The 15528-nt window shown below is 31.6% G+C and overlaps 2 protein-coding genes across 4 annotated transcripts in view; both read left to right on the forward strand.

Moving 5' to 3' along the window:
* Positions 1 to 10748, forward strand: part of LOC107622684 (beta-glucosidase BoGH3B) — a 12002-nt gene extending 1254 nt beyond the window's left edge. For 2 of the 3 annotated variants that reach the window (XM_021114848.1, XM_021114849.1), the window contains 7 exons: positions 6365 to 6569; positions 8073 to 8163; positions 8246 to 8391; positions 8482 to 8725; positions 9343 to 9447; positions 9526 to 9913; positions 10040 to 10748. In XM_021114848.1, coding sequence (XP_020970507.1) covers positions 6365 to 6569; positions 8073 to 8163; positions 8246 to 8391; positions 8482 to 8725; positions 9343 to 9447; positions 9526 to 9913; positions 10040 to 10527 — 1667 coding nt within the window. In that variant the 3' untranslated portion in view covers positions 10528 to 10748. Of the gene's footprint in view, positions 1 to 924; positions 1016 to 1097; positions 1244 to 1695; positions 1940 to 2020; positions 2126 to 2796; positions 2980 to 3068; positions 3274 to 3436; positions 4124 to 6364; positions 6570 to 8072; positions 8164 to 8245; positions 8392 to 8481; positions 8726 to 9342; positions 9448 to 9525; positions 9914 to 10039 lie in introns of those variants that run through there. The other variant, XM_016324665.2, reaches the window with a different exon arrangement.
* Positions 11438 to 15283, forward strand: LOC107622685 (beta-glucosidase BoGH3B-like). The gene is made up of 9 exons (XM_016324666.2): positions 11438 to 11687; positions 12032 to 12236; positions 12324 to 12414; positions 12534 to 12682; positions 12928 to 13171; positions 13257 to 13361; positions 13609 to 13791; positions 14241 to 14445; positions 14702 to 15283. The coding sequence occupies exons 1-9, from the start codon at positions 11468 to 11470 to the stop codon at positions 15181 to 15183; spliced, it is 1884 nt and encodes a 627-aa protein (XP_016180152.1). The 5' UTR covers positions 11438 to 11467; the 3' UTR covers positions 15184 to 15283.

The following is a 15528-nucleotide window of genomic DNA, read 5'->3' on the forward strand; positions in this document are numbered from 1 at the left end:
ATGTAAAATTGATAGTTAAAAATAGTTAAATAATTTAATTAATTTGACTATTTACTCTTAATTATTAATTTTACGTGAAGTTGACTTAATTATGCTTGATTAATTGATTTAATGTGTCAATATGGTTTATTATTTAATTTATTGGGTAAAGTTGAACTGTATAATGTCATTTGTCATAAGTGTTATCATTTAGTGGAGGCCAAATGCCTTTGGAAAAGGACTGTTTGCCTGTTTGGGTTATTCGTGTATATATATATGCTGGGGATGGTACCCAACTCAAATAAACGATAATTAATTATATAAACGAATTAATAATTTCAACTTGTTGACCAAAGTGGTGGAAAGCGCTTTCCAGAAATCATGATTCCATATTTCCATGGATATGAATACGTGCACATTCCAGAAATTCGCAATAATAATATAAGGAAAATGACATTCGTACATTACTTTTCTTTAATACATTCATTTTATTATTATTGAAGAAAATTGTATAAGTTGTACAAAGAATTAGCTTTACATTTAAGTTTGGTTTGGTAAAATTTTTTAAAGAGATATTTGTATCTTTTAAAAGCTCAAACTTTTTATTTTGTGTTTAATAAATAAAAAAGATCATGTATTTGTATTCGTAATTTTTAAAAGATCGAATACTTTTAAAAGCACCAATTGATGTTTAGAGAGTATTAGAGATATAACTATTAGTGTTATTTTCTCCCATCAGTTTAAACTTTTGGGAAGATGTTTATTATCCTAATACTCGGATGGTTATTCTAGATAGTATAGGGGATATTTATTTTGTAACTTAATAGCCCATTGTAAATATTATACAAATAGTCTATTGTCTCCCTAGCGACACTCTTTTATTAATTGATTCTGTAACCTAATATTAAAATTAAAATTTGACTTTCTAATTGAACTCTTAAGCAGGGATCCAGCGTTGGTGAAGAAGATTGGAGAAGCAACTGCACTTGAAGTTAGAGCTACTGGGATTCCATATGTGTTTGCACCTTGCATTGCGGTAATAATAATTCACAATATACAAAATTTGTTGTTATCTCAATGCAATTCTCTTATTATGCCATTTATGTTTGTAAATAAAGGTTTGTAGAGATCCAAGGTGGGGTCGCTGCTATGAAAGTTATAGTGAAGATCATAGTGTTGTTCAAGCTATGACTCAGATTATTCCTGGATTGCAAGGTGAAATCCCTGCAAATTCACGCAAGGGTGTTCCTTTTGTTGCTGGAAAGTAAGAATTCATACCAATCATACAATATTTTTTTTCTTAATACTCAATTAAAAATGTCTGTCAAAAATTATTAAATGATATGATATATTTTAGAGAAAATGATAAATAGGTCCTTTACCTTTTGTTCCGCGGACATTTTCGTCTTTAACCATTGAAAAATACTTTTAAGTCTCTCACCTTCACACAACTTGGACGGATCAGTCCCAGGCATTTGGACGGAGGGACTGATCCGTCCAAATTTTGTAAAGATCAGGGACTTAAAAGTATTTTTCAATGGTCAGGGACAAAAATGTCCGCGGTACAAAAGGTCATGATTTATTTGTCTTTTTCTCTATATTTTATTATACTGTTTATCTTTGTATGAGTAATCATATTTGGTTTTTTTTTTTTAAATATTTTGGTCAATTTTTGTTGTAATATAATCTTTCATAAATAATATTTTCTATGCACAGAAAGAAAGTTGCGGCTTGTGCTAAGCACTATGTTGGTGATGGAGGAACCACTGAAGGAATCAACGAGAACAACACGGTGATAAACAGACATGGATTGCTTAGCATTCACATGCCAGGCTACTATAACTCAATCATTAATGGTGTTTCAACTGTCATGATCTCTTACTCTAGCTGGAATGGAATCAAGATGCATGCTAACCGTGACTTAATTACTGGCTTTCTCAAGAACACTCTTCGCTTCAGGGTAATAATAATTACTCTGTTACTCTCATAATTACTATATATATTAATGGAGACCTGTAAATTATTCTCTGCTTTGTTGCAGGGTTTTGTGATATCAGATTGGCAAGGAATTGATAGGATTACTTCCCCTCCTCATGCTAACTATACATATTCGATTATTACCGGAATCAATGCTGGAATTGACATGGTACCCAACATTCTCAATTCAAAGTCTTTTTAAATTATAAATGTTCTTGCACTGATGAGCAGAGCCTGGGCCTCAAAATGGATTAAATCTATCGGATCGGTCCGTTTATCCGTTTAAACTTTAAACAGACGAGTTTTACCTCCAAAATTAGGTTTGTTTAAATTTTGGATTAAACGGGTTGAGCCCGATTAATAAAAAAATAACGGGTTAAACGGACTAGTTCACAGGTTTTACAGACGGCCCATTTATTTTTTTCAAAAAAAAGTAACACTTTAAGGTAATATTTCTCCTGATTCAACCCGAAAATTTGATCCGTCAATTAAAAAAAAATATTGTTTATTTAAGGTTTTTGACCTAAAAATTATTTTTTTGTCAAAATATTTTTTAAAAAAAAGTAAAGTCTGGGCTAAAAAATTATGGCCCTCAAATGAAGCAGGTTTAAATGGGCCAGACTTAAATAATCCAGACAGTCCCATTTGACAGCCCTAGATGAGCTTTTTGAGATATAATTCGTCTTGAATAAGTGCAAGTTGTTTCTTCTTTTGTGAATGAATTATATTACGAAAGCTTTGACCTGCAAAAAGCATTCCGATACTAAAGTAAATAAATATAGTGCATCATAATTTCACATAACACGATATCTTGTCTTACTAGCTGTGTTAATGATGCAGATAATGGTTCCCTATAACTACACTGAATTCATAGATGGCCTAACATCTTTAGTGAAGAACAACTTCATAGCCATGAGTCGAATTGATGATGCGGTAAAGAGAATCCTAAGGGTTAAGTTTGTGATGGGTCTTTTTGAAAGTCCATTAGCTGATAACACCCTAGTTGACCAGCTTGGAAGTCAGGTTAGTTAATCATTTCTTTACTACTTGCCATTATTTCTATTGATGGTTTCTGGTTAGTGGTTAACTAGATTGGCGCCATAATTTGATAGGAGCATAGAGAATTGGCTAGGGAAGCTGTGAGAAAATCATTAGTCCTATTAAAGAATGGTGAAGATGCAGATACACCATTGCTTCCACTTCCTAAGAAGGCTTCAAAAATACTTGTTGCTGGAAGTCATGCTGATAATCTTGGTTATCAGTGTGGTGGTTGGACCATTGAATGGCAAGGACTAAGTGGCAACAATATTACCACTGGTATATATAGCCTTACTTCTCAATTTTGTTATTGTTTTTCAAATGAACATAAAAAATATTGATTTTTCAACATGTATTCTATACTGATGACTGAATTCGCAGTTGATTTTTCTATTTCTGATACACACAGCATGATTGTATTAACATTTCTCTTATTTTATAGGCACAACTATTCTAAGTGCTATAAAAAACACTGTTGATGAAGACACTAAGGTGGTTTACAAGGAGAACCCTGATTTGGAGTATGTGAAGTCCAATGATTTTTCATATGCAATTGTGGTAGTTGGAGAGCTTCCATATGCAGAGACATTTGGAGACAGCTTGAACTTGACAATAGCAGATCCTGGTCCACAAACCATAACAAATGTGTGTGGAGGAGTGAAATGTGTTGTTGTAGTAATCTCTGGTCGCCCTGTGGTTATACAGCCATATCTTGACACCATTGAAGCCCTTGTTGCTGCATGGCTTCCAGGAACTGAGGGTCAAGGTGTTGCTGATGTCTTGTTTGGTGATTATGGTTTCACTGGCAAGCTTCCAAGAACATGGTTTAAGACAGTTGATCAGTTACCTATGAATGTTGGTGATTCACATTATGATCCACTTTACCCATTTGGATTTGGCCTTACAACCAAACCCAACAAAGTTGTATAGGGAACTCAACTTTCAAGCACCTTTTAACATTGTTTAGGTTGTGTTTGGTACTTAAATAGGATTTGTTCTAATAAACCAGTTTCAAATTTTAAATAAGCTATTTTATTGTCTTTTTTCATATGAAAAGACATTTATTTTCCAATGTTGTGTAAATTTTCTTGAATAAGATATAATAAAATAACCTAATAGTATACACTCATTTGTTGGTGTATCTACAATTCTACATACCTAGTATGGTGTTGTGTCACAGTGTGAGTGTGGTGTTTCATAAGAAGAGAGTAATACTGTAATAGTATGTGGGTCTCTCTTCTTCTTTTACCTTTTTTTTTTTATGATTTTACTATTTTTATTGCAAAGAATATCCTCTGGATTTTATGGACTATTTTAATTTATATGTATACACCTTTTATTTTTCTTACGGTTTAATAATATCGAAACACACACTAAAGCATGTTCCTGAAGTCATTATAATCAAAATCTGCATTTTCAGGTGCTACCTTCCCCAGGCCACCATTTCACAAACAAGATCACAATGCTAAACTGGCGTTTGACTTTATCACTACTACTCTAGATACCCACATGGTTAATCCTTTGAATAAGGAATGAATAGAAAAATGAAATATATATAGAGAGTAACAGATGAGCAGGAAAACTACCTTGAGCTGGGAAGCACGTTTCCCTGATTTTCTCCTCAACGCATTCTCCATGTTTCATGCTAAGGAGCCATTGACTCTTATTCTTTTAGTTTTAGTTTCCATCGTATCCTCCAACCCAGCAAGTCAATGACTAATCCATCGCAGTACTGAATTCCATTTAGTTATCTAATGGGTTGTTGCATGAACATGGCGAGATTCGAACTCCCGACACTTGTTTAAGCAGACTAGTGAGCTAACAATTAGGACCAAATACCCATTTTAGTCCTAGAGATTCACGCGATTATTCAATTTGGTCCCTGAAATTCAAAATTACCTATACTAGTCCTCCAGATTCAAATCCAGGCACCAATATGATTCATCGACTCTTTCCGGTGATGACTAGGCAAACGGAGTGCTGATATAGCACCCTCCCTACTACATTGGATGATGAGTAAACGATATCGTTTACCCTTAGTGCCTAAACAAGTCAGAAATGAAGAATATTAGAGGTAGAGGAGAAGAATAATACTTTATTTTGGGTCTTCATCGTTTCTTCTCCCTTCATATACAAAGCGACGACATTTCTGACTTGTTTGGATGCCAAGGATAAACAACATCGTTTACTCATCATCCAGCGTAGCAGGGAAGATGCCATCTCCGCATTCTATTTGTCTAGTCAACGCCGAAAAAATTCGAGGGACCACATTGGTGTCGGGACTTGAATTTGGAGGACCAGTATAGGTAATTTTGAATTTCATAGACTAAAATGGGTATTTCTCTTTTATAATTAACTTGATACTTAATTAGCCGCCACTATAATAATTAGCCGCCATTATAATAATACTACTACTACTTTAGAGCTAAATTCTTATTGCTTTGATCTGTTGATCTATATATACAACAGTGACACTGAGCTTGAGTACACGCACTATCATAAGAGAGCAGCTGGGGTGTCTTTTGAGTATACACTCACACACTTGTAAAGTGGTCGGTAACATACATTTTTATTTATTTTTTTATTTATTAAGGTATATTTTCAAGTTTTTATAGTGATTACAGAAATATTTATAGATTACATGCAAGGTTAAAATAATTCTGGGATAGATACTAAAAATGTTGTTGTCTACCTAAATCTAATCTAATTTGTCGAAATTGCCAAAAAAATGTGACGAATTGTGTAAATCGTAAGATGTAAAACTTCCTATTGACATTTGTTTTGGCAATTTTGACATGAAAGTCAAACATACTAGAGAATTGACCATTAGAATTTAAAAAAAAAAAAAAAATTTAAGTTTGTTTCTTATTAAGACAAAGATCCTCTCGTTTTGTTTGTTTACTAAATGTATTAAACTTTTGAATGCCACTAAATGATTCAACTTGTGTTGCAAGTTGAGACCTGATGGTTTTTTTAATTTTGTTGTGAAGTTGTGTTGAGAAGAGATGAAGAAAATTCTCATCTTTATGGTGGGTTTATTGCTGTTGAACTGCTGGGTAGCCTTGGCAGATGCAGAGTACTTGAAATATAAAGATCCAAAACAGCCTTTGAATGTTCGAATCAAGGATCTCATAAACAGAATGACTTTGGAGGAGAAGATTGGCCAAATGGTGCAGATTGATCGCACTGTTGCATCAGCTAATGCCATTAACAAGTACTTTATAGGTATTTAAAAAAATAATACCGAAATTTTAGACCGTCATACAATCATGTATTACTAAATCAGTAAAAATAACAAAATTTTAAACTCGTTATTAAAAAGATAGTTTAAATTAAACTTTTAAAAATAAATTTATTGTTATCACTCTAGGGAGTGTGCTAAGTGGGGGAGGAAGTGTTCCAAAGAAGCAGGCTAGTGCAGAGGATTGGATTAAGATGGTGAATGATTTTCAAAAGGGTGCTTTATCAACAAGGCTGGGAATTCCTATGATTTATGGAATTGATGCTGTTCATGGCCATAACAATGTCTACAAAGCAACCATTTTTCCTCACAACATTGGGATGGGAGCTACTAGGTAAAATTATTCTTGTTCTCTTTTACATATAAGATTATTTTAAGTTCAAATCTTAAGAAGAAATATTATATGTTTAATAGGAAATAAGATTTGAAATAAAAACAAAAACATTTTGATAGTCAAACTTACACTTACTATCTACTATGCATGATGCCAAAAAAGGTTTCTAATGTTGCCATTGTGCTTTATAAAGCGTTTACACATTGTTTGGATTGAGGGATTTTGAAAGGAAAGAAAATGGGGGGAAAGAAAATGAATGGAAAAGTAAGTTTTTTGTTGTTTGGATGAGAAGAGAAAATAGGGAGGAAAGAAAAAAATAATGTGGGACCCACTAAATTATTTTCTTTCCATAAATGAGAAGAAAATGGAGAGAAATAAGAGCAATTTGAATAAAATTACACATTTACCCCTTATCATTAATAAATTATAATTTACATATAATATATATAAGGGTATTAATGTAATTTTATGCTATTATGATTTTCTTTCTTCTCACTTTTCTTTTCATCCAAACAAAAGAAAACTTTCTTTCTATTTTCTTTCCATCCATTTTCTCTTAATCCAAACAACATACAAATAACTCTACTTTTCCTTCTATTTTCTTTCCACTCATTTTTTTTCCTCTCATTTTCTTTCCTTCCATTTTCTTTTCTATATCCAAACAAAGCCTTAATCGTTACTATTTTTCAAATTAGAAAGTCCTGTTTTGATTTCGAGTTTATGTAATGTGTTTGGAAAAAATCTCAAAAGAAGAAAAATGAAAAGGTTTGAATATTTTAAAGTAAAGAATATCTTCATATATTTTTAATTTATGAAAACAAAAATATTATCTGTTCATTAAAATTAGTCATTAAAATTATTCACTATGTATATTTTATATTTTAATATATATTTTATACTAATGTCTGATTTTAGTATTTATTTAATATAGTTGTTACGAAAAAATATTAAATTTATAAATTCTTTTGATAATGTGAAAGAAAATTCGAATAATACAACTTTAAGGAGTTTAAAAGTAATATTAACATATTGTTCTTATTGACTTAAGAACAATTTAGAGCGTGTTTGGTTTGCGTTTTTATTTTTTATTTTTGTTTTTAGTATTTCGTATTTTCTGTATTTTATGAAGGAAAAAATAAAAATAGTAAAAATAATAAAATTCTGTTTTCTGTTTTTACTTCTTATTTTCATTTTTTTATAAAATCTAGAAAACAGAAAATACTAAAAATAGAAACAAAAAATAAAAAATATAAATCAAACAAACCATTTAAGGCATTTATGTTTTAAAAAATAAAAATGTTATCTACCTACGAAATTAGTCACTATATATATTTACATACTAAAATTAGTCACTATATATTTGTATATAAATATATATATTATTTAATTTATTTTTAATATATATTTTATATTAGTAGTTAATTTTAGTAGCTAATTTTGGTATACTCAATATTTTAACATGTTTGGGCATATTTCTTCTAAAATATTTGTGGGAACAAGCAGGGACCCAGAACTTGTGAAGAAGATTGGAGAAGCAACTGCACTTGAAGTTAGAGCTACCGGAATTCCATATGTGTTTGCACCGTGCATTGCGGTAATAATAATTCACAATATACAAAATTTGTTGTTATCTCAATAAAATTCTCTTATTATGCCATTTATGTTTGTAAATAAAGGTTTGTAGAGATCCAAGGTGGGGTCGCTGCTATGAAAGTTACAGTGAAGATCCTACACTAGTCCAAGCTATGACAGAGATCATTCCCGGATTGCAAGGTCAAATCCCTGCAAATTCACGCAAGGGTGTTCCCTTTGTTGCTGGAAAGTAAGAATTCATACCAATCATATAATATTTTTAACTTTTTTTTTTTAATATTCAAATAAAAATGTGGAGCATGTTTGTTTGTTTGTTCAGAAAGAATGTAGCAGCTTGTGCTAAACACTATGTTGGAGATGGAGGAACCACAAAAGGAATCAATGAGAACAACACAGTGATAGATAGACATGGATTGCTTAGCATTCACATGCCAGGCTACTATAACTCAATCATCAAGGGAGTGTCTACTGTCATGGTTTCTTTCTCAAGCTGGAATGGAGTTAAGATGCACGCTAACCGTCAACTAGTCACTGGCTTCCTCAAAAACACACTTCGTTTCAGGGTATAATAATAGTTTAATTACTTTGTTGGTCTTTATAGTTTTATCAAATTTTTAATTACGTCTTTATATTTATTTTTTTTTCAATTGAGTTTTTATACTGTTTTAATTTTATAATTAGGTTCTTTTCATGTAAAAAACATTAAAATTAACCGAATATTTTTCTAAAAAAATTATGTAGTCAAAGATCTAATTAGGTTTTTAATTATGGATACTTTAAATTTGGGAGAAATATTTAATTAACTTTAACAATTTTTATACTAAGAATGACCTAATTACAAAGTTAAAAACAGTGTAAGGATCCAATTGAAAAGAAAAAAAAACATATATAGACCTAATTACAAATTTGATGAAACTATAGAGATCAAAAGAATAATTAAACCTATAATAATTAACTTATTGCAAATATTATATTATAAAAAAAGTTTTTAAGTATACCAAGAATACTAGTGTTTTAGTAATTTAGTCGTTGATCTCAATTTGTATATATATATGTTGAGATCAACAAATACAGATTGAGGTCAATGACTAAAACTACTGGAGTACTGTTAGTCCTAATATATTTGAAACTCTTCCTATATTATATTATCATGAGTGTTAAACAGTTTGGTTTGTTGCAGGGTTTTGTTATATCAGATTGGCAGGGAATTGATAGGATTACTTCCCCTCCTCATGCCAACTATACATATTCCATTCTTACTGGAATTACTACTGGAATTGACATGGTAAACATTGACATTTTAAATTCTTTAATTTTATATTGCTCAAGCCATGCTTTCTCATTGGGTGTGGTAATCCTGCAGATAATGGTTCCTTTCAACTACACAGAATTCATAGATGGCCTAACCTCTCTAGTGAAACATAATTTCATACCCACGAGTCGAATTGATGATGCAGTGAGGAGAATTTTAAGGGTTAAGTTCATGATGGGCCTTTTTGAGAATCCACTCGCTGATTACAGCTTAGTCAACCAACTTGGGAGACAGGAGCATAGAGACTTAGCTAGAGAAGCTGTAAGGAGATCATTAGTATTGTTAAAGAATGGTCAATATGCACATAAACCATTGCTTCCTCTTCCTAAGAAGGCTTCAAAAATACTTGTTGCCGGAAGCCATGCTGATAATCTTGGTTATCAGTGTGGTGGTTGGACCATTGATTGGCAAGGACTAAGTGGAAACAATCTTACCACTGGTATATATAACCTTACTTCTCAATTTTGTTATTGTTTTTCAAATGAACATAAAAAATATTGATTTTTTAACATGTATTCTATACTGATGACTGATATGTTGTATTAACATTTCTCTTATTTTATAGGCACAACTATTCTAAGTGCTATTAGAAACACTGTTGATAAAGACACTAAGGTGGTTTACAAGGAGAACCCTGACTTGGAGTATGTGAAGTCCAATGATTTTTCATATGCAATTGTGGTAGTTGGAGAGCATCCATATGCAGAGACATTTGGAGACAGCTTGAACTTGACAATAGCAGATCCTGGTCCACAAACCATAACAAATGTGTGTGGAGGAGTGAAATGTGTTGTTGTAGTAATCTCTGGTCGCCCTGTGGTTATACAGCCATATCTTGACACCATTGAAGCACTTGTTGCTGCATGGCTTCCAGGAACAGAGGGTCAAGGTGTTGCTGATGTCTTGTTTGGTGATTATGGTTTCACTGGCAAGCTTCCAAGAACATGGTTTAAGACAGTTGATCAGTTACCTATGAATGTTGGTGATTCAGATTATGATCCACTTTATCCATTTGGATTTGGCCTTACAACCAAACCCAACAAAGTAGAATAAGAACTTTAATAAGTGTTAGCCAGCCACCATGTACCATTCTTGTGGTTGTGCTTGGTATGTTCGATATCAACCATACTAGATGTACACTAAAATCAGTCATTAAAGTTAGTTATTAAGGTAGAATACACATTAAAAATGAGTTAAACTACACATGTATTTTTGTATACATGGTTGCTAATTTTAATGGTTGATTTTGGTATGGAAATAACATTTTTTTATAAGGTATAACCAAGTTATGCTTTTGGCAATTGTTAGGTTTGAAGCCTTTACGTCTGTAAACCAATTTTTAATTTCATAAAAGAAATTAATAAAAAGATAAAAAAAATTGATGTTGATTTTTATATCTATTTCTTTCTCACTTAGAAGACATGATATAGTATTAGTTAATACTTAGATACTAAACTTTATCATGTGTTTGGTCTTACATATGCATGCATTATCTTCAGCTCTACAGGTCAGAGATAGTAAAATAGATCCATAATTCTCACTTAAGAATTCATTCTTTGTGCTAGGATTGGCTTGAAACGCTCCAAATTGATGGAATAGAATGTAATTCTTGAGTCTTGTAGAACACTAATTTTGTGTTAGGCTTGGTGTATGAAAATATAAACAGCTTTATATTTGATAAATAAAAGGAGGGACTGACTCACATAACGTCTTTTTTTTAAAATATTTTTTAGTAATTAAGATTTAATATATATATAATTAATTAAGCTGTTTAAATTAGATTTCATTGAATTTAAATACTTATATCCGTATCCTTAATCACGCTGATTCTATCTTATCTGTAATTTTTTTTATTTACTAAGCAAATTTAACAACAAATCAAATTTAATTTTAAAATTAACCCAATACTAACTCTCTATATATTAAGCCTGAACATTAATCTGATTCAATTGTGAAATTATAGCCGAGAGGTGAAGAAGAGAAGAAAGAAACAATGGCGAAATTTCTAAATCTTTTGGTGGGGCTTATGCTTTTGACATGTTGTGTGTCAATAACAGGGGCAGAGTATTTGAAATACAAAGATCCAAAACAGCCATTAAATATTAGAATCAAGGATCTTATGAAAAGGATGACTTTGGAAGAGAAAATTGGCCAAATGGTGCAGATCGAACGCACTGTTGCTTCTGCTGATGTCATCAAGAACTATTTCATTGGTAAGATTTAACGTTTGAGTTTATTCATAAAACAAAGAGATACTTTTTTTGTAAGGTGGAAACTCAGGTACAGTCGACTTCACGTGAAGTTGATACCTGAAAATCGTTAGATGATTTGATTGATCTGACTAAATTTTCATCTAACGATTCTCAGGTGTCAACTTCACGTGAAGTCAACTTCACCTGAGTTTTCACCTTTTTGTAATTATTCTTTTGGCCATATAAAAAATAAGATTAAAATCTATGTATAGTTGTTTTTTATTTAGTCAAATCCGTTGAATCATCTAACAGTGGTTCTTGTCTATCAACTTTATACAAAGATAACTGTATATGAATTTTTACAGGGAGTGTGTTGAGTGGAGGTGGAAGTGTTCCAAAAGTCAATGCAACTGCTGAGGATTGGGTTGACATGGTGAATGAACTTCAAAAGGGTGCTTTATCAACAAGGCTGGGAATTCCATTAATTTATGGAATTGATGCTGTTCATGGCCATAACAATGTTTATAAAGCAACGATTTTTCCTCATAATGTTGGGCTAGGAGCTACTAGGTATATATATATATATATCCCAATATGTATTTGTATGAATTATTATATAATGAAAAGTATTTTAAAAAATATTTCTGAACAACACAGGGACCCAGCACTTGTGAGGAAGATTGGGGAAGCAACTGCTCTTGAAGTTAGAGCTACCGGGATTCCATATGCGTTCGCACCTTGCATTGCGGTAACACATTAAAATAAAAAAAAATATTATATAAATTGATATGTTTGACCGAATATGTTTGACTAAATTATCTGACGGTTTATAATTTATGTAAGTTTTGTGGATTTTGTTTGTATTAGGTGTGTAGGGATCCAAGGTGGGGAAGGTGTTATGAAAGTTATAGCGAAGATCATAGGATAGTCCAAGCTATGACAGAGATCATCCCTGGATTGCAGGGTGAAATCCCTGCAAACTCTCCCAAGGGTGTTCCCTATGTTGCTCCTGGAAAGTATGAATTTTTATGCATCTTCTTGCTTGCTTAATTTTACTACTGACAGGTGAAAACTCGTGTGCAGTTAATTTCATGTAGCTGAAAGTTGTTGAAAGTCGTTAAATGGTTTGACAGATTTGACTAAATTGTTATCATTTAACGGCTCTCAGTTATCTAACTTCACATGAAGTTAAGTACATGAGTTTCCACGGTCTAAAAAAATATAAAAACCTTGTAAAATTTTTATTCTTTTTTGGGGACAGAACAAAAGTTGCAGCTTGTGCTAAACACTTTGTTGGTGATGGAGGAACCACAAAAGGGATCAATGAGAACAACACAGTGATAGATAGACATGGATTGCTTAGCATTCACATGCCAGCCTATGATAACTCAATTATTAAGGGTGTTGCAACTGTCATGGTCTCTTACTCAAGCCTCAATGGAGTTAAGATGCATGCTAACCGTGATTTAGTCACTGGTTTCCTCAAGAAGACACTTCGTTTCAGGGTACCATAATTTTTATATATCCATAATTTTTTATGTCCATGATTGAGTCCTAAAATTCGTAGTTTATTTAATTTTTTGTTTGCAGGGTTTTGTGATATCTGATTATCAAGGCATTGATAGGATTACTTACCCTCCTCATGCTAACTACACATATTCTGTTCTAGCTGGAGTAAATGCTGGAATTGACATGGTAATTATAAATTTCAATTGTTTCATTTTGATATACTAATGAAAGCACATAAAAATCGAACATTTTCGAAGAATTTTAGCATCAAATTGATTTTTCAAACTATGAAAATGACGAGAAAATAAGTGACTCTTAAAATGACTTTAAGGTCACTAATGTAATTATCAGATTTATTTTTTTGAGTTAGACCTGTTTTTATTTTTGAACATGTCATTATTTATCTCATAATTCTTTTTCATGCATGGTGCAGGTCATGATTCCATTTACTTACAAAGAATTCATAGATGACTTAACTTCTTTGGTGAAAAATAATTTTGTACCCATGAGTAGAATTAACGATGCAGTGGAGAGAATTTTAAGGGTTAAGTTTGTGATGGGTCTTTTTGAGAATCCACTTGCTGATTACAGCCTCGTCAACCAGATTGGAACTCAGGTTCGTTAATTAATGGTTTAATTACTCTATCAGTCTCTATAGTTTTACTAAATTTTCAATTAGGTTCTTATACTTTTTTTCGATTGAGTCCCTATACCATATTAGATTTTGTAATTAAGTTACTACGGTGACGGAATATTCTATTAAACAAAACAAATATGCCTAACACTTGACTAAATATTCTGTATAGTTAAATAGAATATTCAGTAAATTTCAACGTTTCTGTCACGGTAAGGATTTAGTTATAAAATCTGATATAATATAGGAACCAATTAAAAAGAAATAAAATATAGAGATCTAATTGAAAATTCGATAAAAATTACAGGAACTTACAGAATAATTAAACCTTAATCAATCACTTATGTATATAATTTTTCTTTTACCAATGCATTTTTTTCTTCTTACAAATAGTTAAGCCGTCTTTTTATTTGCACATAATAAACTGACAGGAGCATAGAGAATTGGCTAGGGAAGCTGTGAGAAAATCTCTGGTGCTGTTGAAGAATGGTGAAAATGGTGATGAACCATTGATTCCTCTTCCTAAGAAAGCATCAAAGATTCTTGTTGCTGGAAGCCACGCTGATAATCTTGGCTTTCAATGTGGTGGTTGGACCATTACTTGGCAAGGACAAGGTGGCAACAACATTACTAAAGGTACAAAAAGTTCATTGTTTCTATTCAAATTATAATCTTTACTTTTTTTAAAAATTATTAATTTGGTGAAGCAATTTTGTCTTAGAATAAATCAATAATAGTATTCAATATAATTCTTTTAATTTTTTATGATCTTATATCTTTCAAATTACTCAAAATGTAATAAAAAATTGCTATATACACATAAAAATATTAGCTGTCAAATCAGTCGTTATATATTTGTGTATAATTGCGTGATATTTTATATTGTTTGCAGGTACAACAATTCTTAGTGCTATTAAAAACAGTGTTGACAAAGACACAAAGGTAGTTCACAAGGAGAACCCAGATCTAGAGTATGTGAAGTCAAATAATTTCTCATATGCCATTGTTGTGGTTGGAGAGGAGCCATATGCAGAAACAAAGGGTGACAGCAAGAACTTAACAATCTCTCACAATGGATATGACACTATAAAGAATGTGTGTGGAGGAATCAAATGTGTTGTTGTAGTAATCTCTGGTCGCCCATTGGTTATGCAACCATATCTTGACACCATTGATGCACTTGTTGCTGCATGGCTTCCAGGAACAGAGGGACAAGGTGTTGCTGATGTTCTGTTTGGTGATTATGGTTTCACTGGCAAGCTTTCAAGAACATGGTTCAAGACTGTTGATCAGTTACCTATGAATGTTGGTGATTCTCATTATGATCCTCTCTTCCCCTTTGGATTTGGCCTCACTACCAAACCTGTTAATTAAACTCAATTATTAGTTCTAGTACCCTTTGTTAAGGTTTTTATATTATTTTAGAAGGTTACTATTACTGATATGTTATAAGGTTTTTATATTTGCTACATATTTTAGAACTAAATTTTGAAGTAAATTACTAAATTCAAACCGATATTTATTAAGGTTTTTATATTATTTTAGAAGGTTATTATTACTGATATGTTCAGTGGCGGATTCAGAAATCTTATAAAGAGGGGCCAGAAATAAAAAAAAAATTAAATATGCTATATTAAAACTAAAAGTTTTAATAAAAAAATAATTGTATATTTTAATATTATTTTAAACTAAAATTAATTTTAAAAAATAATTTATATC

Source organism: Arachis ipaensis, chromosome B10 (assembly GCF_000816755.2).
Source record: "Arachis ipaensis cultivar K30076 chromosome B10, Araip1.1, whole genome shotgun sequence".
Taxonomy (NCBI): Eukaryota; Viridiplantae; Streptophyta; class Magnoliopsida; order Fabales; family Fabaceae; genus Arachis; species Arachis ipaensis.